General features: G+C 56.8%; 1 protein-coding gene across 1 annotated transcript in view; it reads left to right on the forward strand.

Annotated features, from left to right (window-relative positions):
- The window catches only part of SMOC2 (SPARC related modular calcium binding 2), a 123,294-nt gene that overhangs the window by 78,013 nt on the left and 20,356 nt on the right, over positions 1-24,925 (forward strand). Inside the window, exons 10-11 of the mRNA XM_015591876.2 lie at positions 10,554-10,740; positions 13,943-14,025. Coding sequence (XP_015447362.1) covers positions 10,554-10,740; positions 13,943-14,025 — 270 coding nt within the window. The remainder of the gene's footprint in view (positions 1-10,553; positions 10,741-13,942; positions 14,026-24,925) is intronic.

Below are 24,925 nucleotides of genomic sequence, written 5' to 3' on the forward strand. Positions count from 1 at the left end.
ACCGACTGCCAGCGGGGAGACGGCAGATGCGGCGATCGCGGGCATGACCGCCCCTTCTCCCGAGCGGCTGTGAGTCCCGCTGCAGCCTTTCTCCCCGCAGGAGTCGGGGTTCGGCCGCTCAGAGCCACTCAGGGCCTCCGGGACGGGCAGAGGGTGGACAGGTGCAGAGACGACCGGGATTCCCTTGGCGGTCCGGAGCAGGTCACCTGCCCCGCTGTTTCGGCATCTCTTCTCTGAAATGGGCATGGCGGCTGACCTCACAGCCAGCAGGGTCCAGTCACTGGTCAGCAGCGGAGTGACTTTCCAGATGTCCATGTCCAAGATCAGTGCCAGACTTCACAAATAACAGGAGGACGTTTCCCGGAATCTCACGTGTGTGTGTCCGTGTGTGCGCATGTGTGTGTGCGTGTGTGTACACGTGTGTGCATGTGCACGCACGTGCACACACGTACATTTGTGCATGCACACTCATATTTTTGCATGTGCATGTGTGTGCATGTGTGTTGCTTGTGTGTGCATGTGTGTTGCATTGTGTTTGCACATGTGCATGTGTGCATGCATGTGAATTGTGTGTGCATGTGTACCTGTGTGCATGCGCATGTGTGTGTGCTCATGCACACACGATTTTGTGTGTGCACGTGCGTCGCATTGCACACATGTGTGCACGCGCACATGTGTGTTGCGTGTGTGCATGCATGTGCACACGTTTTCTTTGCACATTGCACACATGTCTTGCATGCGTGCGCATGTGCACGTGTGTGCGGAATTCGTGTGCGACCTGGAGTCCTGCATTTCTGGCAGCCCCGCCTACTGGCACATGCACTGCTCTGGTTACAAACTTCATGTGGCTCATCTCCAGTAGAGAAGGGTCTGGGCTTTCTTCAGAGGTCAAACGTTAGTCCAGAGTATTAGTTTGTCAGGTCAGGGCTGTTGTGACAAAGGCCGAGGACCGGTGGTGGCTTCAGCACAGGACAGCGTTTCTCGCAGTTCCGGAGGCTGGAAGTCCGTGTCCGAGGGGCCGGCGGAGTGTGCTTGTGGTGAGGACGCCTCCTGGCGTGCGGACGGCCTCCTTCTCTCTGAGTTCTCCACGGCCTTTTGTCTGTGGGTGCAGCTTCCTGGTTTGGTCCCCTCTTCTTATAGGGACACCAGTTATGTTGGACGACAGCCCCCTTATGACCTCGTTTAACCTTAACCTCCTCCTAAGGTGAAATAACAAGGCTGCATTGAAAGCCCTGTCTCCAGATACAGTCACGTTGGGCGCTGGGGCCTCATCGTATGAATTTTAGTCCATAACATGTAAAATAGAATTATTTTGGTTTGGTTTATATTTGGATGTTTTGCAATGAAAGCAAAACCTATCAGTAAAAAGGGTCAGGACGGAGATAAAATCAGCCATTGGTATGTTCCTGCTGCTTTACTGAATCCATTGATCATTTCTAACAGTATTTTGGTGGAATCTTTAGGGTTCTGTCTCTGAAGTATCATGTCAACTGCAAATAATGACGGTTTTACCTCTTCGTCTCTGATTTGGGGGACTTTTATTTCTTTTTCTTGTCTGATCGCTGTGGCTGGGACTTCGATACTATATTGCATAAAAGTGGTGAAAGTGGACATTCTTGTCTCATCCCTGATCTTCAGGGAAACAGTTTTAGCTTTTCCCTGTTGAGTTTGATGTCAGTGGGTTTGTCGCTGAGGCCTTTATTATGTTAAGCTGTGTTTCCTCTATTCCCACTTTGCGGAAGCTTTTATCATAAAGGGATGCCGTGTTTTGTCAAATGCTTTTTCTGCAGCTATTGATATGATCATATGATTTTTTTCCTTTATTTTGTTCATGCAGTGTATTACGTTAATTGATTTGTGGTTATCGAACCAACCTTGTATCCCAGGAATAAATCCCTCGTGAGCATGGTGTTTGAGTTTTTTAATTATTAGCAAACTGCTGAATTTGGTTTGCTAATATTCTGTCGAGGGGTTCACATCTATGTTTATCAGTGATACTGGTCCATAATTTTCTTTTTCTGCCATGTCCTTGTTTGGTTGTAAACTCAGGGTCAAGGTGGCCTCGTAAAGTGAGCTCGGGAGCCTTCTCTCTCTTGAATGTTTTGGAATAGTTTGAGAAGGACAGGTGTTAATTCTTTGCATGTTTGGTAAAATTCACCTGTGAAGCCATTCGGTCCAGGACTTTGTCGGGAGTTTTTTGATTACTCATTCAAATTTGTTAGTAGTATTTGGTCTGTTCAGGTTTTCTGTTTCTTCTTGATTCAGCCTTGGAAAATAGCATTTTCTCTAGGAATTTCTCCATCTTGTCCAGATTATTCAATTTGTTGGCATATAATTGTTTATAGTATTTTCTTATAATTCTTTTTTCTTCTGTGGAGTCCATAGTCTCCTCTTTCCTTTCTGATTTTATTTATTTGGGTCCTCTCTCTTTTTTGATGAGTCTGATTAAAGGTTTATCAATTTCGTTTGTCTTTTCAAAGAACTAGCTCTGGGTATTTGTTGATATTGGATTGTTTTTTAGGCTCTATGTTATTTCCACTCTGATTTTATTCTTTCTTTTCTCCTTCTCACTTGGGGCTTTGTTGGTTGTTCTCTTTCTGGTTCCTTTAGGTGTAAAGTTAAATGTTTATCTGAGGCATTTTCTTGTTTCTTGAGGCGAGCCTGTATTGCTATGAATTGCCCCCTTAGGACTGCTTTCACTCTGCCCCATAGATTTTGAGTGGTTGTGTTTTAATTTTCGTTTGTCTCAAGGTGTCTTCTCGGTCTCATTGTTAACTCATTCATTGTTTGGTATTATGTTATTTAGCCTCCACGTGTTTGTGTGTTTTTCAGTTTTTTTCTTGTAATTGAATTCTAGTTTCCAAGCATTGCAGTGAGAGAAGCAGCTTGATATGATTTCAGTCTTCTTAAATTTATCGAAACTTGTTTTGTTCCAAGTGTCCTTGAAAATGATGTATATTCTGCTTCGGGACAAAATGTTCTAAGTATATCAATTAAATCCATCCGTTCTAGTGTGCCATTTAAGACCCCTGTTCCCTCGCCGGTTTTCCGTCCGGAGATCCGCCCATCGGGGTGAGTGCGGTGGGAATCCCGCCCCCCGCCCTTGACGATACCACTGCCAATCTCTCCGTTCATGCTCATTTTCCGGTTCGTATATGTAGGTGCTGCTGTGTAGGGGGCATAAGTGTTTACTAGGGTTATATCCCGTCATTGGGTCGATCCCTTTGTTATCATGAAATGGCCTTCTTTGTCTCTTCTTACGAAGTCCGTTTTGTCTGATATAAGTATCGCTCCCCCCAGCTTTTTGTTTGTTTGTTTCCATTTGCATGAAATATCTTTTTTCATTTCTTTACTCTCAGTCCGTGTGTGTCTTTCGATCTGAAGTGGATCTCTCGCAGCCGATGTAAGGGGCTTGTTTCCTTATCTGTTCAAGTACCTACATCTTTTGATTGGAGCATTTAATCCACTTACATTTAAACTAATTGTTGAGAGAAGTGTAGTTACTGCCATTTTATTATTCATACTTTCGATCTTTTCTCCCCCTTTTTTCACAGAAGTCCCTTTAACATTTCTCATCATACTGGTTTGGTGGGGATGAACTCTTTCCGCTTATCTTATCTGAAAAGAACTGAAATTTTTAGCTAAGCTAAAAAGCATCCAAGGAATTTTCAGCCTTTACCATTAACACTCAACACTTTAACGGAGAGTTAGATTTTACAAAATCTTAAGTGTGTGCTCGGTCGTACTGGAAGGTGAATCGCTGGGAAGATGCTGTGGAGAAGGGTGGACAACGTGCTCTCAATAGGGGAGCTCGGTGTCTTTATTTACAATTGATTCTTGACCAAAGACGAAAAGGAGCACTCTCTCCAGCCCCGTGTTTCTGTTGCTCGTGACTTTCAAACTTAACTTGAGAAATAAATTTTCCAAGATTACTCTCAACTAAAGGGCATGTTTTCTCTTTTGTTTGGAAAGTTGGAAATAAGTGTGTTTTTCTGTTTTGGTGTGACTCTGCATCAGGAAAAAACAATACTTTTCTTCATTTTAGAAGTCAGTTTTTAAAACTAAAAAATTGGAAAAGATTCTTTTAAATGCTTGGTTGGGAAGAGAGTTTTTATTAGCTCGAGATTTTTTTTTTGTTTAATTTTAAGCATTTTTCAAACATTATGTGTTTTTGTGTTTGCTGAACTGTTTGAAGCCATTGCTTCGATGTTTGAAATACTATGTTACAACCGAATTGTCTATGAAGTAGAATTATGAGTTGAAGCAGATGTTAATAAATTAAGATATTTCTCTTTTTTCCTCGTCTTGTCTCTGTCTTTAAAAAACTAATGCCTTCCATGTCTTCTTCGTAGTTTTTATAATCTGTGAAGCTGTGGTCAGGTAGAGGCTGGACCAATACGAATGCCTGAGTTTCCTACAGTACTTTGTAACCTTTTCGGACATTTTTAGACGTGACATAAGTGAAGATTTAGAGTTTTGAGCAAATAAAATGACAGAAACCAGAATGATTTAAGGGACCGAAGGTCTCGGTTGGGTCAGAGACCAACCGTGTGAGCACAAGCGGGTAGTCGCACGGAAGATGCGGGGGTCTTTTCCACGGTTAGAACGTGACGCTGACGTCTCTTTTCAGATGTGATCGGTATTTTATTTATTTATTTTATTGTATATTCAATATGCTTTATTGTTTTACAGCAGTTTTGGCTTCACGAAAAAAAGTGCAGAAAGCAGTTTCCACACGGCCCCTCAGCAGCCCCCCCAATTTCTCCTCTAGCATCTTGATTAGTGTGTTATATTTTCTTTGTGATCGGTAGACCGATATTGACCTATTATTGTTAACTCGATTTCATAGCTTACAGTAGGCTTTATTATTTGCGTCGCGTGTTCTGTAGCTTTTGACAAATGCATAATGACGTGTACCCGCCGTTATAGATTCACACGGGTATTTCTCTGCCCCGCAGATCCTCGTGCCCTGCCTGTTCATCCCCGCCTGCCTCCAGCTCTTGGCGGCCACTGCCCTCTTCACTGTCTCCATATTTCGCCCTTTCCAAAGAGTATATAGTTGGAATAATGCAGTGTGTAGACATTTCGGGCTGGCCTCTTGCTTAGTGACATGCATGTAACTGTCCTCATGTCTTCTCATGATTCCGTAGCCTGTTTGTCTCGCTTGCTGACTAACGGTCCATTGTCCAAATGCACCACAGTCTGTTTATTTGTTTATCCATCACCTCTTGAAGGACGTCTTGATTGCTCACAATTTTTGGCAGTGATGAATAAAGCTGCTATAAATATCTGTGTGCAGCTTTTGGTGTGGAAATACGTTTTAAGCTAATCTGGTTAAATATCGAGGAGCGCCATTGCCGAATCACGGGGTGAGAGCATGTTTAGTTTTGTAAGAAACCACCAAACTGTCTTCCAAGGTGGCCGCACCATTTCGTGTCCCCATCAGCACCGAGTGACAGTTCCTGTGACTCCACGTCCTCGTCAGCATTTGGTGCCGTCAGTTTCTGGATTTTAGCATCCTCTGAGGTGTGTAGTGGCATCTCATTATTGTTCTAATTTGCAGTCCCCTAGTGACATATGAGATCGAGTATCTTTTCATACGCTTATTTGACATCGGTGTATCTTCTTAGGTGAGGTGTCTATTCAGATCTTTTGCCTGTTTTTTTTTTTTTTTCATCGAGTTGTTTTCTTATTGTTGAGCTTTAAGTGCTCTTTGTATAGTTTGGACACGAGTCTCTTATGTGCTTTCCAAGCATTTCGTCTCTGGGGCACGTGTTTTCATGCTATGAACAGTGTCTGTCTTGGAATATACATTGTCAATGTGCTACATTTCTGCATTTTACATTTAGGGTTGTGACTCATTTTGAGTTCATTTTTGTGACAAGTGTAAGGTCTGTGTCCAGATTCTTTTTTTCTCTTTTTCTTTCCTTTCTTCTTTTTTTGCATGCGGATGCCCCGTTTTTCCAGGACCGTGTGTTGAAAAGACTTTTTGCTCCATCGACTTGCATTTGCTCCTTTGTCGAATGCTCTCTGGCTGTGTTCGTGTGGCAGTGTTAAGGCTTAATAGTGTTTGGACGTTGGCCATGAGGTGAGCAGGTGACTAGGGATGGAATTAACTGTGACTAGAAAGATCTTCGAAGCAAAGAAGCAAGAGGCCGGACGCTGTGCCGGAAGCTGTCCCGATGACCTGAGTTCTTGGCCGTGGTCACCTCGGAACAACCAGAGGGGCCTGACAGAGCTGTCAGCGCCGGTCACAGCGTGCTCTCCCGCTGCAGGGACAGCGCGGGCTCCCGGGCGTCACCTGCTGATCCGCCTCTTGCAGGTGGGGTCCAGGCGCTTGAACTTCTAATAAGTCTCAGCAGGACAATCTGGCCCCGTGGAACAGGGGCCGGAGCAGCAGGGAGGAGGATGAGACATGACCCAGCAGGGCCCTGCTATGTGAAGGTGACACGTGCCCTGTGCAGCTCAGACTCTGAGTTCCGGGCTGAGGGATCCCCTTAGATGGGGGGAATCCACGGAGAGTGAGTGTGAGGACATTCGGGAAGGAGCAAAGTCACAGAGGGGTTGCTCCCGAGGCCCCCGTGTGGCCGGGGCGTGGTCTGTGGTGGCCCGGCGGTCCACACGTGGCACCGCGTGTCAGGAAGCAGGTGGCATCTCTGCTGAGCCTGGGGTTCTGGCCCCCGGACTCTGTGGAGGTGGCCCAGCCCATGGTCCGCTGGCTCCGGACAGCCGGCAGCGGACGCCTGCGTGTCGCGTGCGTGTGCGGGCGCGCGCTCATTCGGCGCCCTCGTGCCAGGCTCGCTGTTTCCTGTGCTCTGCGGATCTGCACGAGGCGAACGTTTCGAATCTGTGCAGCTTGAGCTCTCCCGCGGGGTGTTGCGCTCTCTCCCCTTGTCGGGAGCGGGGCTTTGAGGGTTAGGACACTCCGGTGTGGCGGGAGCGTGCCGAGGCCTGTGGGAAGTGCCGGGTGCCCGGGCGGCCCGCCGACCCTCCCAGAAGGCCCCGCCGGCCGCCAGGCTCGTGTGGCCAGGCGGGCTCCCCACCGAGCTGCTGTTTCTGCTTCTAGAAACAGTAATTCTGTGACTTAAGCTTTAGTGCAGCTGTCAGGTCACAGAACGAGCATCGGACTTGCGAGTCCGGCGCGTCTTCCACCGTCGCCTTCCCCTCCTCAATGACTCTCTTCTTCTAAGTCCCGTCCGGCGTGTCTGTCGCCATCCCGCTGGGAACATGCTCTGTGTGTGTCACGTCAAGGCAGTGGCCGCAGAGCCTCCTTCAAACAGGACGGGGTTCCGCCACCAGCCTCCGGGGCGCAGAACACCGGACGCGTCCCTTTGCGTCCCTGGGAGGTGGACGAGCGCTCCTGCCGAGGTTGGGGTGTCTGCGGAGGGGGCAGGGAACGCGAAGCACGCGGAGCCGTCTGCGCCGGCTTCGGCATCGGGGCGGGGGCTCCCTGTCACTCCTGCAGCTCCAGCCACGCCTGCGGTTAGGCCGCCGCTGGCCTGTGATCACTCCGTGCGCGGGGCAGCGTGCCCGTCTCCAGGTCCCGTGGGGGATCGTCACGTCCCTGATGTCGCCGCTGTCCCACAGCCCGGTGCGAGGCCAGTGCATCTGCGTCTGTTGGCAACACACAAACCTGAGGCGGCTGGTCACCCCAGGCCCACGCACAGCCCGGCCTGCGTGCCTGGGTCCAGGTCGACCTGTCAGCTCGTGGCTTCAGCTTCCTCAGCTGACCAGCGGGGCAATGACAGTCCAAACTCCCGCAGCTCAGTGAGGACCGCAGGCGACAGGCCTGGCACCGTGAAGGACCCCGGCCACCGCATGTCCTGGGAGCTGCGCCCAGGACCGGGAGCTTGGCCTCCGGAGGGCCCGCCGTGGTCACAGCCAACCCCACCAAGTTGGTCCTTTTCCAGGTTGAGGTCCTAAGAAAACGAAGCAGCATCGGCCCTGGGTTTGGGACGCGTGGCCTGTGCCTTCCTTTCCCACACGTGAGCCCACTGGAGTGGCGAGGCCGGCCACAGTCCTCCGCACACGGCCCGGGCCGGGGGCTTGCGTGCGTGCGTGAGGGCCGTCGCTGCGCCTCGTGTCCGCGCCCGTACAGCGGGCAGCGGCAGCAGCTTCGGAGCTGAGTGTGCCCGAGTTCGCAGGACAGGACTGGACGGCACCCGCGGCCACACCTCGCCATCGTCGGCCCTTGTGACTGAAGGCGCTGGGACAGGAGCGTGGAGCTGCCGCAGACGCGCGCGTTGGTCTGCTTCGAGCCGTGCAGACTCAGAGACCCACCTCGGGGACCCGTGCGGCCCTTTCTGCTTGCAAATGTGGCGCGCGCCCCCCTCCATCCTGCTTCCTGAGAAGGAGGCCAGTGGCCCGGGGCGGGCGCGCTCTTGGTGGCTTTCAGAGGTCCCAGCGCCCCGAGGACAGAAGACTTCCGTGCTGTTTCCACCGAGAGGCTTCTTCCCAGACCGAGCCTGTCTGGCGACGTTGCGTGCTCGCCAGGGACAGCGCCCTCACGCCCCGCCAGACACTGGTGCTCGGACGGGACGTGGGGGCGACGTTCCAGGGCGTAGTCTGCAAGGGTCTGGGCGCCGTTTCTCCTGGCCGTGAGGGTTAAGGCTCTAGGCAGAGACCCCCTCGTCCTGCACTGACGTGGGCTTTGCAGGGTCACCTGCTCCGATGGGCGCTTTCTCTACCGGCCAGTTAGCGACCTGGGGCCTTGCGGGGGTCACCCCACACCCGTGGAGAAAGGGGCGGGAGCTCAGAGTCCTGTTTTGTCTGACTCTCATGGCGGCTGGTAACACGGCACACGGAAAATTCTAAGCGGGAGCCGCTGCCTTGTCACACAGGTGTTCCGCTCTTGGATGACTCATCATCATAGCAGGTCGTTCTCTTCCAATATCCCAATCCTACCAAGAACTCATACGACTCAATAACAACAACAGCAAAAATAATCCAATCAGAAAACGGGCAGAGGACCTGAACAGACACTTCTCCCTAGAGGACATACAAATGGCCAACAAACATATGAAAAGATGCTCAATATCACTAGCTATTAGGGAAATGCCAGTCACAATCACAATGAGATACCATCTCACACCTGTTAGAATAGCTATAACCAACGGGATAAGTAATAACGAGTGTCGGAGAGGGTGTGGAGAGAAAGGACCCCTCATACGCGGCTGGTGGCACTGCGAATCGGTTCGGCCACTGTGGAAAACAGTATGGAGGATCTCAGAAAACTGGGAATTGATCTACCATACAATCCAGCCATCCCTCTGTGGGATATTTACCCCAAAGACTTGAAAACTCATATCCGAAAAGATACTTGCACACCAATGTTCATAGCAGCATTATTCACAGTGGCCGGGACATGGAAGCAACCGAAGTGTCCTCCGATAGATGATTGCCTAAAGAAGCTGTGGCACATATATATAGTAGAATATGACTCAGCCATAAGAAGAGATGACATCCTGCCATTTGCGACAACATGGATGGACCTCGAGATAATCATGCTGAGCGAAATAAGCCAGACAGAAAAAGTTGAAGATCATATGATATCACTTATATGTGGGATATAAACCTAAAAACCTAAGAGCAACAAATGAGCAGGACAAACAGAGACTCAGGGACATGGACAATGGACTAGTGGTTCCCAGAGGGGAGGGGAGAAGGGGAGGGGAAAGTTTAAAAAAGTGAAAAAAATAATAAAAATATAAGCTTGGGAAAATAAATACGCCCGGTCGTTGTCGTGGTCCTCTCTGGGACCGATCGCCTGATGGCTTCTGTCCTCGTGTGGTGCTTACACTCATCGTGACTGTGTCCAGCCACGTGGCCCCGTGCTCACCGTCTGCCTAAGACCGTTGCCGCTCGCTCAGAAATAAGCTGGATGCAGCGGGTTGCCACCCCCTTTGGTTCAGCATCATCTTAAATCAAAGTCGGTGAAAAAATGAAAGGAAGGAGAAAATGACCATCGGTCTAGCGCCAGTTGCACGGAAGTGTGTGGAAGATGCTCGCGAGCGGCTCAGGGTCACGAGCGAGACCGGAAGCCGGACACGGGCGGACGTTGCTCTGCACGGCTGGGCCCTTGGCGCCCCGGGCTCTGCGCCTCCACCGGAGTCCTCACTCTAACCCCAAGACCTTTGCCCACTGAGCGTGACTGTGGCCTGGACAGTGAGGGGACAGCCGTCCATGAAGGGCCTAGGGGGGAGTCCCGCAGCTGCGAACTGTGCCGGGGGGACTGGGCGGGATCCTCGGGTGGGCCACGGGCCTGCTGGGCGCGTCCCTGACTCAGGCCCGCTGCAGAGGGGCCTGTGGCCGCTGGCAGGTCGTCCCACCTGTGCCCGCAGGGACCCGCCGGGCCTCAGACCTGCGTGCGGGTGTGTCCATGAGGACCATGCTCTCGCCATTGACAGGGGCGTGGTGCTGGGAGCCCCTGACCCCCTCCTGCCTCCCGCCACCCCGCCCCCATCTCCCGCTTCCTGGGGCCTCCCAGGGCAGCCCCGTCAGGCCGTGTGACGGGTTCCCGGCGCCTGCTCACACCTGTCTCCCCCTCTCTGTAGTGGCCTCGTGTGACGAGGAGCAGCAGTCGGCCCTGGAGGAGGCCAGGCAGCCGAAGAATGACAATGTGGTGGTCCCCGAGTGTGCCCACGGCGGCCTCTACAAGCCCGTGCAGTGCCACCTGTCCACAGGCTACTGCTGGTGCGTGCTGGTGGACACCGGCCGCCCCGTCCCCGGCACGTCCACCAGGTAAGGCCGTGGGGGGATGGACGGGGGCGCGGGGAGCACGGGGCCCACAGTTCCCACCATAGCCCGCCCTCGCCCTGGCCTCCCGTGCAGGGCACTGCAGAGGCCGATGGCTTTGGCCATCGGGAGCCAGAGGAAACTGTCACGTACGGTCGCCGGGGATGGCCCGTGCGAAGGACAGTGCTCGTGGGCAGCCGCAGGCACTTTCTGAAGTGTAACATATGCGCCCGGAAATTGCCACCTAGAGAGAGAGAAGGTGCTGGAGGCAAGGACAGCGGTGGCACTGGCCGGTCCACGGGCAAAGCCACCTGCCCTGCTCTGGCGCATCCCCGCAAAGCCGCCCGCTTCCCAGCAGCACGTGACGAGCACGAGTTCTTTGCATGAGAGTCGAGGCGTTTTCGCACCTTTTTGCTGTGCGAATTGATTTTTTACAGATTTATATAAAGCGGTTTACAAATCTATCACAAGAACCTCTCAGATATTATCAGAGTAACGACCGACGTCACCTCTGGTGCCTGGCACAAGCACTGTGACCCTTCCTAAATGACTTCCTCGCGTTATCAAGTGTGACCAGCACTTCGGGGCGGAGCACACGGGTGCACGCTCGCTCCGGGTGGGGGGCTCGGCTCCCGCGTGGGGGGCTCGGTTCCCGGCGGTGGTGCGGGGCTTCCTCAGGACGGTCGGCCACGCCTGTCCACCGCCCGCTCCCCTAACCCGGCTCCGTGGGTTTACCTCTGCTTGGAAATTGGAAGAGCAGGATCGCGTTGAAGCTGGTCCTCGGTGGCCGACCTGTCCCTGTCCCAGGCACTTGGTGCGCAGCCCGGCACCCAGCAGACGCCCAGAGAGGCGGTCAGGCCAGGGCCGCAGACGGGCGGGCCTCTGCGGGGCTGTCGCAGGTCAGCGTGTCTAACGGGCCTGCTCCGCGGGCGGCCGAGAGCGTGACTCTCCTCACGGCGGTGCTGCGGGACCTCGGCTTCAGTTCTCGCGTGCGCGGGTGCAGGGTGCTGATCTCAGGAGCGGGAGACTCGGTCACCCTGGCTTGTTCGCGTGTATTTAAGTTGGGACGTGGTCCCCGCTGGGGGGTGAACCGCTGCCCAGTGAGCCCTGAGCTGTCGAGACCGGAGTCCCTCGAACCGGCTCCGAAACGGTGCGATCTGCAACGGTGTGACCCCCACGGAGCCCTTAACCATTTTTACGTCACCACCGGACAAGGGCGGGACTTCCCCCGCCCCTGCGTCCTGATGGTTCTGCCGGACTCTGCTTCCCGCCAGGGAGCTGAGCGTGTTTCTCCTTGTCCCTGCGCTGCCCGTGGAAAGCAGCGAGTCCCTCTTCTTGGAGCTTCAAGAACCGGCACTAAATCGAACCCAGAAGAAGAAGCCTCTTAGCATCTCGTATTTTCCTCATTCCGTCCCTGATCGTCGGTGATGTCAAGCATCTCCCGGGAACGGAGGACGTGGCCTCGAATGAGCAGACGCGCCCTCTGCGGGGGCTTCCCATCCTGCAGGCACGTCACAGGGCGAGCGCGGGGGGCTGCGCCCCGTGGTGGCAAGCAGAGTCCTCACGTTCAACCAGCCCACCGGCTCCGAGGACAAGGGACTCCCGATTATCCCAGCAGCTCCGGGTGGTGACTGTGGTTCGCTGTTCGTGTTCTCTGATCTGCCTTCTTCGACTCGTAGTGGCTCATGCTGCGGCTCCCGACGGCTGTGGTTTCTGGAAGTGTCTGCAGCCATGACAGCATATTCTATGCCACTCCGACAGCCAGAAACGCGGTCCCCGCCGCCCCTTGCCCCTCAGTGGACTTCGCCTCACTCTAACTGGCCAGAATGTCAGTCCCTGACCGAGTCGGCGCTGGCCCATCACTCGGCACCTACGCCTGGGATGGGGCCACGCCCATGGCACCCGCAGCCACACTGCGCTACGTGTGACAAAGAGAGGCTTAGTTTAGCATAGAAGCGATGTAATCTCTCAAGAATTCTGGAAAGCATTCCACTCCCTGTCGTGCTCCCATTCACTTCTTGCTTGATAAACATCTGGACGCCCTCGGCACTGTTCCAGGGGAGGGGACACGCAGGGGATGGGACAGAGCCTGCGCCTCGCGGAGCCTACGTTCCGATGGAAGGACACGGACAGCAGGACGCGAGCAGATAAACGGGATGAGTGAGCGCGTTGGCTAATGGCATGACCTGGAAGGAAAACAGGAAATAGGGTCGGGGCATCGGGGGCGGGTGTGACTGGGCAGAATGGCGGGGGCTCCCGAGAGGCCGACGCCAGAGTCAAGTCCGGAGGAAGCTGGGGAGCACGCGGGTGGTATCTGCGGAGGGCGGTCCAGACCCAGGGAGCGGAGCCGGGACCGAGCTCGGGGTGGCGCCAGGCGGGCTGTGTCATTAGGAAGCGTTCGGCCTCTCGCGGTGTGAGCCTTCCTGACAGGCGTGCGCAGCGAGGGGCTGGACGAGCCTCGGCCAGAGGCACAGAGCTGGGGAAGCTCCGTTCGCTGAAACGGTCTCCCTGGTCTTCGCTCTGACATCCTCGCTCTGTTGCCTTTGTCCTTGGTCAGACTCCCCTCAGGGTCACACGCTGGCTGCAGAGATCCGGGCATCTCATCCAGTCAACACAGTGCCCAGAGGACGCATGGCCCACCTCTCTCTTTCTTAGGGGCCAAAAAAACTTTTCCTAAAACTCCGTTTAGCAGATTTAATTAATGGATTATTGGCTAGAATCGGATCGTGCGACCATGGCCCAATCCAACGCCGGCAAGAAAAATGGAATTGGTTTAAATGGATCTTTAGGGAGGCACAGAAGTTGGGAAATCCGTCAAAAGCGTCAGTTTCACGGGCCGTCTGACCAGCGAGGGCCCCGTCCCAGCCTCCCTCGCACAGCTCCTCCCGTCACTGGGTGGCGGCAAGTTCTCTGCGTTGCTAGCAAAATGCCTGCTGTTGCGTAAATGCCACTTCCTCGGGATCTGGAGTGAGCTGTGACAGTGGCAGCTCCAAGGCGGGGAGGGACCAAGCCCAAGGCGTGACCTTCAGCCTGAGCCCGCGGTGAGCGTGCCTGGGTGTCCGGGTCACCGTGCAGAGGCGGGATACCCGCTGAGCAGCCCGAGCCCACCGCCGCGTCTTGTCCCCGTGCCCCCTGTGTGAGCCAGCGGGCGATGGGGGAGCACACCCTTCGGAGTCTTGACCCCATGGCTCTCCTTCCCTCCTCGTAGGTACGAGCAGCCAAAGTGTGACCACACCGCCAGGGCGCACCCGATCAAGGCGCGGGACCTGTACAAGGGCCGCCAGCTCCCAGGTAGGTGGCGGGGGCCGGGGCGGGGAGCGCCGTGTGCTCCTGCAGGTTTGGGAGGGGCGGGCATTTCCGAGCTCCGCTGCCATGTGTCTGGGCAGCGTCCTCGGAGCGGCAGCGAGAGCGAAGGCGGGTTCCGGCCCCTCCCCGGGGTCGGCGGTCAGCGGTCAGGCGCTGCCAGGGGCCCGCAGGGGGCGCCCACGGAGGGGCCGTGCCCGGGTTCCACGCGTGCCGCAGGGAAGGAGGCGCGTCTAAGGCCAGCACCTCAGAGGACACGTGGTGTCCCCGACTCGGGACACTGCCAGGTAGCCTCCCACCGAAGCGCCCTTGATCCGGCTCGAAGCAAAGCAGGCCAACGTCGGTTCCCGACATTCCTTCTGAATTTCTGGGCGAGAAGCTGCAGTTTAGGTTTCAAAAACATGAGTTCCATCTTCGTATCCAGCGAGTTCCGTAGCAAAGGTCTACGTCACGGTGCAGAGGCGGTGGGTTCGCCCTTAGGATTATTAGAAACATACTCAGCAGGCTGTGCGCGCCCTTCCCCGGAGCGTTGGTGACGCGCCAGGCACGGTCACTGGGCCACTCGGGCGGCTGAGACCACGGCCTCCAGGCACCGCCCCGAGATGAAAGGCCCGGGCAGTGCGCGGACGCACCCGCGGGCGGTTCCGCTGCCTGGTCCTCTGGCGAGGTCAAGGGGTGTGGAGAGCGCTGTCCACCTCGTGTGGTGGGTCTGGCGGCATCGGCAGGCGCGTCAGAGCCCCTCACCGGTTTCTTTCATTTCGATCCTCTTCTTTCCCTTTAAACGTCTCCAAATTTTGTATGTTCGGCCAAAGCCTCAGACCATGAAAATCGCCGTGCGGTGTCCTTAGTGCAGGGTGCGCGTTTGCTCCGGGTATTGTACGGGGTCTGGGAAAATGCCCGTTCAGAACGGCTCTGTGGTCCTCATCCATCCTGTCATGGATCAGGAGGCTCTGAGCTCCGGGCATAAAGGACGGAGGAGGCGGACCGTCCACAGGGCGGCACGTCAGCCATTCGTTCGCGTTTTCCCACAGCCACGCGACAGCGTTCGGACTGAGAATGTGACGCAGAGGACGCGGAGCTGGCAGTGAGGGTCTGGGGATGGCGACCAGCCTCCCGCCGGGCGGGGACGGCCCAGCGGCCACCCTGAGCTTTCTGAGCCCGGCTCGGGGCCTCCGCTGTGTCCCAGCGCCGTGTCCACAGTGTTCTTTTCCGAGGCAGATTCACGGAATCTGTTGGTGGAGTTGTTTTCATCACGCCGTGTTCCGCTACGTGATTCATGAGTCAGGCTGCTTTCTGCATCATGGTGGGGGGAGATGCTGACAGGGAGAGAGAGACGGGGAGAGAAAGTGGGGAGGGAGGGAGGGAGCGTGGAAAAGGCGGGTCGTGAAGACGCAGATTCCTAGCTTGGCGCCTTTTGTGTATGGGGTGTCTCGCCCTTAGAAGGAGCTCGATTCGAGGCTGGCTGGCATGCTCCCCGGTGAGATCTCTTGGCCCCCCCGTTATCCGGTAAGATCTCTTGCCTTAGAGTCAGGTTTTAACGCCAGTGGACAGCATTTCATCTGAATACTGGGGATAATGAGCTGAGCGTGTGTTTGGGGCCTGGAAAGCCCTCGACGGACATTTGCTGTTCTTAGGTTGTCTTGATCTTGTCACATAAATGTCTGAACGACCCATCCTTTGTCTCTAAGGGTCCAAGAGTCTTATTTATTTTTATTTTTTGGATAATATAACACTGCGTTATTTCTAAATAAAGCTGCATGTGGTTTTTGCACACATACATGCATGTAGCTTAGAACTTCTTGTTGGGACCTTGGTGGCTGGTGAAGGCACAGTGGCCGAAGGCAGCTCCTCCTGTCCCCTGTTGTGGGGCGTCCCCGCCCCCCGTACACTGGACACCAGACTAGGCTCCTTGATCCAGTGACTGGGATGGTCATTTATCTCTTGGGGACATTGATCATTGATACTGAGAATGTGAAGTGTCACCGATGGCTCGTTTGGGTGTCAGGGTTGCCACTCAGAGCGAGGACATCTGAGCGCTTCAGGTCTCAGAGCATTGGGGGGAGGGGGGCACGGCCGACTCCGCCGCCGAGCTGCTGGGAGTGTGCTGCTTGTGACCACGAATCACTCTGATATTTCAGAGATAATTATCCTTATTAGGGAAAAACAAGTGGGTCTCGAAATAACTCCCGGACGGAGGCCGTTCTGGGCAGAGAGGAGAAAGCTATTTCCAAAACGGGGCAGCACAGGGGCTGGCGCTCCCGGGCTCACCCGGGCTCACACGCCTCCCGGGGAAGGGGCCGCTTTGGCTTCCAGAGGTTCTTCTGCACTGCGACCAGCAAGGCTCCCATGTCCCAGGTCAGGCTGGGGCTGGTCCGACGCGCAGTTCGCTGGTTTGGGGGGTTTGGTGACTGGAAATATTTACCGGCGTCCTCTCTAGGGCAGCTGGCAGACATCCCAGCTCACGCCAGTGGACAGTAAGTGGCCGTTTAATCTTTAGAGGCCAGCACTTTGGCATGTGGACAGGAGGTCGGGCCCCCGCCAGACGGGCCCCTGTATTCCGTAAGTGGCCTTGCACGGCGTCTCGAGAGGAGGCGGAGACCAAGGAGGCGGGGGTTCTCAACAAAGGCGTCAAGCCGCGCCATCCTGCCCGCCCCCCATGTGTCCTGTGGCTTCGTCCTGGCATCTCTTCATCACCCCTTAGTCTCTGCAGCATTTTTCAGGGACACATGGGTGTCAAGGCTGTTCCTTGACCAATTGGCTGAACGTGAAGGGAGCTTTCTACACATGGGGTTCATCTAAAAGGGGGTGAACAGGCCTGAACTCGCGAAAGCCTTCATGCTGGGCGGACAGTAGTTTGAAGGCGGCGAGAAGCCGTCCGTCTCACTGCGCGTCAGGGCTCTGAGGAGCGAGGGCGGTCCTGGCCCCCCGCACCCCGCCTGGCAGTTCTCCCCGTGTTTCTTGCTGGGCTCAGCCTCCGCCAGTCAAGTTCACAGACGGCCCGAAGTGGATTCCTGACCCGTCATCCGCCCCGGCCAGTGTGGCTGCTCAGAAAAGAGAGTTGTCGCGTTCCCCGCCACCGGATGAAGTCGAAGCTGCGCGCCCTGCTGGAGGGGCCCGTGGCCGACCCACCCCCCACCCCAGGGACCGGGGCTCGGCCTTAGTGAATTACTGGCTCCAAAAAGGAGCCACGTGCATCTCAGTCTGCGGGGGACGTAGCGAGGGGCCGTCTCCCACTCTGTCACACGAGCCCGGTGACGCCAGCACACTGACGCCTCGGCCCGCGTGGCCTCCGCTACTCTGAAAGTTCCGAGCATTCAGAGAGAGAATTTAAATCTATATTAACCATGAAAACGCATCTGCCAGACAAATTAGTAGAGTGAGCAATGCGTCAGAGGCAGTTGAAAGAGCTTAAGAGAACGTGCTGCTCTAAACACCATCAAATGTTATGCTCGTCATTCAACAATTGTTATTCTGTGACAAATAATGCCTATCTCTTTATTAAAGCAGTTTGTTGAAAATAGTCTCTTTAAAAGTTTCCAAGTAATATATATACGTGGAGATGACGAATTTGCTTTTCACGGGCCTGTAACTCCCTTTTATTAATTCAGGCTTTCTTCATAGTTAGTCGGATCTGTCGAGACTCTCCTAACGGAACAAAAGCTCCCACCACAGGTCGTTTAGATAACTCGCTTCAGCAAGCGGCGCAGGGACAGCACCCCAGCCACCCGCGGGAGGCCCCCGCGTTTGAGGCCGGTCCCGCCTGGAGTCGGTGTCCCCGTGGGGCCCGTCCCGTGTCACGCGGCAGCGGCCGGGCTCCTGTCACGCTTTCTCCGCCTTCGCTCCTTCTGTGTCGACACCGAGCTCAGGTGCTGTGTCCCCACGGTTGTCACCAGAGCAGACGCGGTCTTCTCGGATAAGCGGTAGCCCCAAGCGGTCGGCGGTGACAGCCACCTGTCCTCGGCCCCAGCTGGCCGGGCCTCAATGCCCTGTTCGGTGCTTCTGATCTTTGCCTGGCTTTGGCCCTGCACCGAGGGGAGCTCGTGGGGCACCTCCAGTGTCCCCGCTGTCCCCTTCTGAGTCAGCATGGAGTCCTTTTCATCCTCCTGGTTCTCCTGCTTTTAAGCCCAGATCCGGTCAGAACACGAACCTACATGGCACCTCCTCCCCCTTAGCCTCTGTTCTAATTAAGAGCCCTTTCTTTATAACTTGGGGAGCAGGTGTGTCACACACCCACTGTGCAGGGGGCCAGTGCCAGTCGCTTTGGGGTGCAGAGTCACGTGAGACCCAGCTTTGGGCTGCAGAGTCACGTGACACCCAGCCCTCGGTTTCGGGGGCGACCCCGGCACTTTTACGGGCCCAGGACCGATGGGCTCAGCGAGCGACATTACGTGAGATTGGAGGCTCTGGGGACGCGGGGGCTGGCGCTCACTGGCATTTGGCCTCCCTGTCTGAGAACGTCACGGTGTCGCCCTTAAAACCTCTTCTCCAGTCGTGGTGCCAGCGCCGGGAGCCTCTCACCCACGCCCGTGTGGCACTACTCAGCTGGGGCTCGGCCGTGGCGTGACCGAGCAGTGTGGGGAGGGACGGTGAGAAGCCACTTCTCCAGGCGAAGTCCCAGGGAAGTCGAGGCAGGCGAACCCCAGTTGCCCAGACCGGACACTGTCCGGGTAGCGGGGTCATGGCTTCGAGAATGGGGGCGGGGCTGACCGAAAGGCACAGCCAGTGGCAGAAACTCAGTAGAGTCTCCCCAATACCTTAATTGTTTGAGAAATTGGTTGGACAGACCGAGACCCCAGATACTTAAGGGTCAGTCGGGCTGCTCGGCACGCCCAGGTGACCCGTGGTGGGAGGCGAGTTCCCAAAACCCGGCTCAGAGTGAAAAGCAGGAGGCCGTACAAACTTCTAGAATGATTTCCCTGGCAGGACGGTTCCATTTTTTTCCTTAGCTTGCTTTTGACTTGTCAGATCCAGAATCATTTTCCAGAGGAATCAGTGGTTTTCCCCTGGGGCGGGGAAAGAGGCCGAGGCGCCCGCGCTCGGGCTGCTCACCCGCTGCGGCCGCTCCCGCGCCGGGCCGCACCGCAGCAGACTGACTTCCAGCAGCTTTCGGTTCTCCCGTTTACTCCTCCTTCCTCTGCGCTTCTACTTATTAAATTAGTTAACGCGTTTAAAAGCGCAAGCCCCACCCAGAGCAGAAGCGGGGGCGCCGGCCCTGCTCACGCTCAGACGCCGCGGACCTGGCCCACGGGAGACGCTGCTGTCGGCGCCGCTCGTGTCCACGAAGTGCTCCATTTCTGATTTTTTAAAGCGCCTGAGAAACGTGCGTTGTCTGTCACGAAACAGCCTCCTTGGAGCCCCTTTTGATACGCTCTAAAAAGCTGAAGCCAGTGTTCTGTTTAACGCTTCACGGTGTCAAATTGCAGCCCACCCGTGACCTTTCAGAGGGACGAAATTGCTGATTCAAATGCAACCGAGCGGGCGTTTCGTCTTCGTAATGTCTCTGGTGGAGAAACCTCTTTTAAGCAGTGGAAGGAACAGAGACAGGGATTCTGGGTGAGAGAGACAGGGATTCGCCCGTGTGCCCAGCGCCCTGTGAGCCCCCTTTCCTGGCCTTCTGTTGGCTTTACTGTTCTGAGCCCGTCCGGCACCGCCCGTCACCCACAGTGAGCCGGCCCTAGGGTCCGCGTCCGCGTGATTTCTGTTCAGCACACGACGCCTAGCTGCACAGAGGTGACACGCGGGCGGGTGGGGCGCTGGCGCGCAGTGGGGCCGCAGCCGCAGCCAGGTCCTCCCGCCGTCAGCCCCATGGAGCCCTTTCCAGGGAGCGACGCTGGCTGTCGTCAGCCCCCTGCTGTTCAGACCGGGCCCTGCTTTTTCGTCCCAGCGCCTTCCTCCTTCCCGTTGGCTGCATCTTTGTGGCTCCATCTTCGCCGAGTGTGCATTTTTCATATTAACCTTTCTCTACCGATGTTCGACCCTTATCTTTTCTCTATGTTGATTTTATCGTCATTTAGTTCAGTTTAGTGACACGGTGCGCACACTGCGGCAAGCTGCCTGACGCCTTCCTGGAGTTAGGTGGGTAAATAAGTGCACACGTAAATACTCAGAACCGCAAATCACCGGGGGCCTGCGCGGTCCCGGCAAAGCTCTGACCTTTCCCTGCTGACCTCACTGCGTTTTGGAGGAGCGAAGACGCGAAGAGTTGGGATCACCACAAGGTCATGCGGAGGAGAGTTTCGCCCAGAGGAAGTTGGTTGTATTCATTTGTGGGCAGAACATTGAGAGGAAGACATTCGATTTTAGAGGCAAAACAACTGGAAAGCACAGAATGCAGCGAAGCCGACGGCGGCTCAGCGCGGTCGAGCCCAAGCAGGGGCTGGGTGTAACGTCTTCCCGCTGAGGCGGCTGATGGCCCTGTGAGGCCTCGATTCACAAAGGCCTCCAGCTCTTCAGCCTGGGCCGGGCCGAGGGCTGCGCCGTGCGAGGCCATGTGGCTGTAACTAGCCGGCCACCTGAGCGTGTGCCGCACGGCCACAGGGTGAGCGTGCAAAGGGCCCCTTCGGGCAGCGTCGCCGTCATATGGAGGAAACAATGGGATTACAAAGTTCTTGGAAAAAAAAAACAGCAAAATCCAGTTGCCATGTGGGGAGAAACGTGAGCCATTCTGTGGCTACCTTCCAAATAAAACCGCCGGAGAAAAGATTTCTGCCGTAGATTAATGCAACTCGAAAAAAGTAAGTAAACACCGAAGCACCGAGTGAAGCACATCGTTCGAGTGGAGCCGGGTTCCTGCTTCTGACGTCGGCAGCGCTCCGTGACGGTCTGTTTGAAGGGTCTGCGGGGCGGGCCCGTGGGCAGCCGGGGGAGGCGGCACCCCCGCTTCAGTGCTAGGAAGCCGAGCATGTGGTTCAGAGAGCCAGTCTGGGTCTGAGCACGGAAGCCAGTGGCGCGCGTCACAGAAGGGACTGACTGACCGGTGCTGAGTTCCTCCTAGGGGCCCTCCCTTCCCCGCCCTTGTTTGTGTGTCCAGGAGGGTTTCTGGAATGTTCTCGGACGAGTGACAGCTGCTGTGGCGTGCCGCGTGGCTGACGCTCGCCGGTGGGGCCTGCCTCAGCGTCCACATCGGAGGAGGTGTTCGCCCAGAGCATTCCCTTCCGCGAGGCCGTCCTCGGCGGATGGTCACAGGGCTGCCCGACCTTGGACAGCTGAGCGGTGGGCGGGAGTCAGGCCCCTGGCTGGGGGCGGTTGGCCAGGGCCCAGGAGAGGAACCGGATGGAGGCTTCCGCCCTTGGCCTTGGCCATGGAGCTCTGGTTTCTGAGGATTTAATCAAATCAGCGTTTTGTTATCAGGGAAATTTTAATGCAGCTGGGGCTATGACTCACTCGGCCAGGGCGCCCACTGAAGCACTGCTGTGGCTGGGGCCCCCTTGTGTGTCTGGCAGCCCCTGGGCTACAGCTCTGGGGTTGTCCAGGAGGTGGGACCATTGTGCCCACCTTGCCCTGAGTGGCCCACGGCTGAGCGGCCACTGGCCGTGCAGAGACCCACGGTGGGGTGGCGGCAGCCAAACCAGGGCCACGAGCTGTGTCTCAAAGTGTCTGATGTTTTAAGGCCGCGACTCTGTTTAACGGCACGTCCAGCATCGGTCACGGCCTCAGTCTGACGCACTTTCCAAAGCCCTGATGCAGTGCAGGTGTGTGCAGAGATGGTGACACACGTCGCTCACCCCGGATCACGTGCCCTTTCAGAACTCAGTCCTTTGCCGAAACGGGCGGCGGCTTGATGGGGCCCATGGCGGGGGCTGTTCCATGAGGACACATGTGCGTTTTCTGCTTCGGGCCGGCGTCCGGGTGCACCAGGCGGCCACAGTGTCTCGCTCATCTCCAGCTCAGGGCTCCGCTTCCTGCGACGGCCCCTCCTTGTCAAAGACTCGTGGAGTAGAAAGATCCCACACAGACCTAGCCTGGCCAGATTCCTAAACTCGACAAAAGCTGTCCTGGGGACCCGCGCATGTGCGTGGAGGGTGACGCGGGAGCCTCTGGGGCTGGGCTTGGGGCTGGCAGCCGTGAGGTGGCGCGTGGCCGCGGGAGTCTGGAGGACAGACAGGCCTCAGGACCACCGAACCAGGCAGAGAGTTCCTGGGAAAAACAGGCTTTGGGCTGATTTATGAAGAACAGAAAAGACACGAGCAGAATATTTCAGACGAGCAGACACCTCGGGTAGAAAAGCAGAGGTAAGAACGAAGCAATGAATAAACTCAAGGACTTTGCTCTGGTTTGACGAAACAGACGGCACCTGGTTCCTTTCCCTGTGACGGGGATCAGCCGTGCAGGCCCCTCCTTCAAGGACCACAGAAGGAAACAGGCCAGGGGCGCTGCCGGGGAATGGGGGGCCAGCCCCTCGTCTGTGAGAAGTCGGGTCCCCGTCACCTCAGCCATCGGAGCGTTTGCCTCAGGTCCCAGGGGTGGTCACAGCCCATCAAGGACTCTTCTCTGCTCCCGCTGTGGTCCATGCTCTGCGGTCCCCAACCTTCAGGCACCAGGGACCGGTGCTCCTATGAGCATCTGCTGCCTGATGACCCGAGGCGGAGCCGAGGCGGCGATTGCGGTGCTGGGGGCGGCTGCAGATACAGATGACACTGTGCTCGCTCCCTGCCCCTCACCTCCTGCTGTGTGGCCCGGTTCCTGACAGGACACGGATGGGTACCGGTGCCCGGCCCGGGGGTGATAAATAATCAGAGGCATGCTGCAGAGAGGGTTCAGGAGACAGTCGTCTCTGGGGCCGAGGTGACGTGTGCCAGGCACGGTGCCGACGCGGAGCGGACGGGAACGAAGCTGACACCCATATGCCGGTGTGACGGGGTGCGGGGGCACAGACTCCCCATTCCTTCCGCCTGCCCGGACTCGTGCCTTCAGAGCCTCCTTGGCCCCCGGGGTGGGGATCTGCCCTCCCGGTCAGCGTTTTCACTTTAGAAGCTTTATTTTCATCAGGGTTTTGTGTGTGTGTTTTTTAACCTTACTTTGGAGGCAGTTGCCTTGTAAGTGCATCATCGAAAGGGGGTCCCGAACACAGTGCCCGCCCGTAGAGAGCCCGCTGGCTTAATGGAGCTTTGCTGGTTTGTCGTGGGGACTTCAGATCGCTCCAGGAGGTACATAAAGCAAACATGAACATTTCCTCCCTCCTTAATTTATATCCTTCTAATTGAAAGCACTTTCACATAAATGGAAATTTGGCAACAGACCAGTGGGTGTGAAAAGCCCATTGTGGGCGAGGAGGAGGCCTCAGCACGTGGGGGAGGGGCGCGGTATCCTCGGGCAGCTGGGTGACACACGCGCTCAGTCCCCACGGGACCCGCCACCCGCCGGCCGGTGCCTGAGTCCCCTGCCGGCTATCAGGTCCGCTGTTTGGCGGAGGGCAAGCTCGCATGGGTGGGTGACGCCGACCAGGTCGTCACAGCCCAGTGCTCTCTGGCCACGTACAACAATACTTTTGTCCCAGAACCTGCTTCTTAAAGCGAGATTCTCTGTCGCGTGTGTCGTATGCGGAGAGGTCGGCAGTGTGCCAGCCTTCCCCCCACAGGCCTGTTGGCTGTGCTTTCCATGCTGAAGCCATGGTGCGACCAGCCTGCCACGTAGCTGGCCACCGCTTTGGGTGGGCTGTGAGCTTAGGGCACCCGGCCGTAGTTCAGGAACCCGAAAGCAGTGCGGGTGTCCCAGTACAAAGTGGCACGCACTGGCGAAACCACTGGGGGGCTCGAGTGACCGAAGTGGTGGGCTGCGGCCCAGCTCTGCCCGTCCAGGCACATCTGTGTCACTCGTTTCCAAATCAAGGCCCCTCGGTCCTGCTGTCCCCTGCTCCTGACACAGCTGCCCCTCACCCCGGAGCCGTGAGAGGACGCGGGGTCTGGTCACCACAACTCCCGGCGAAGGCACGTCCCACGCCCCACGCCTTCCGAATGTCCCCCTCCCGGACTTGGAGCCACGCAGTCATGCCCCGAGGCGCCAGGTGGGTCGCAGAGGCGGGTTTTCACGTGCGGTCCTTCCGGCCGGAGCGGGGCGTGGCGTCTCGCACGTGGCGGGCAGAGGTGAGAGTGTGCGAAGCACCCGGACACGGCACGAGGGACGCGCGAGGGCAGCGTCCAGGGCGGGACAGGCGAGGGCCCCTCAAGTCCGGCGGCTCCGCCTCATCCGGGGAGCCAGGCGCCTCTCGGTGGCCGGACACGGCGAGTGCTTTTGCCCCAGTGTCCCCCGTCCGCTCGCTGGGCCTGGAAGCGGGGCGTCGGGTGCATGAGGCCACTGACACCCTGGGCCTTGCCAGCCGGTCGAGCTGCCGGCTTGGGGACTCGCTCTGCCTGAGGGAGTTGCGTGCGCCCTCCACCTTGCACGGTGGCGACCCGGCACGGACGAGCAGCCTGCGTGTGTAGAGCATCCGCGCTGCTTAGAGCGCGTCGGAACCGCGCGCGGCTGAGCTGCGGAGCGTTCGACAGGCGTTTGCTCACTGGGACACGCCAGCTTTCTGCCTCCTGGGGCCTGGGCCGCAACTTTAAAAAAGTGTCATCGAGTCGGGAGGTGACCGTGGTTTCCTTGTGGCTTTGTTTGTGGCTGTGAGCTCGGCTCTCGCGGTGGGCAGACGGGGGAGCCGCCTGAGGGTCCCGGAGCGGGGTTCCGGGACGAGGGGCATCGAGAACCCCGGGCTCCCAGAAGCCGATGCAGAGCCAGTGACAAAGATGGCGGGTTTCTCTCGGGAGGGGCACACTGGAATTAGGCCACGTGGGCCGCCCGTGGCCCTCCCCGCGGGACAGCGGGAAGGGGCCGGGGAGGGTTGGGCAGGTGGGCGAGCGTGCAGGCTGGACACGCTGCTCGGCCCCGCGTAAGGATGGCTGCTACGTTG

Source organism: Pteropus alecto, unplaced genomic scaffold (genome assembly GCF_000325575.1).
Source record: "Pteropus alecto unplaced genomic scaffold, ASM32557v1 scaffold195, whole genome shotgun sequence".
NCBI classification, from domain to species: Eukaryota; Metazoa; Chordata; class Mammalia; order Chiroptera; family Pteropodidae; genus Pteropus; species Pteropus alecto.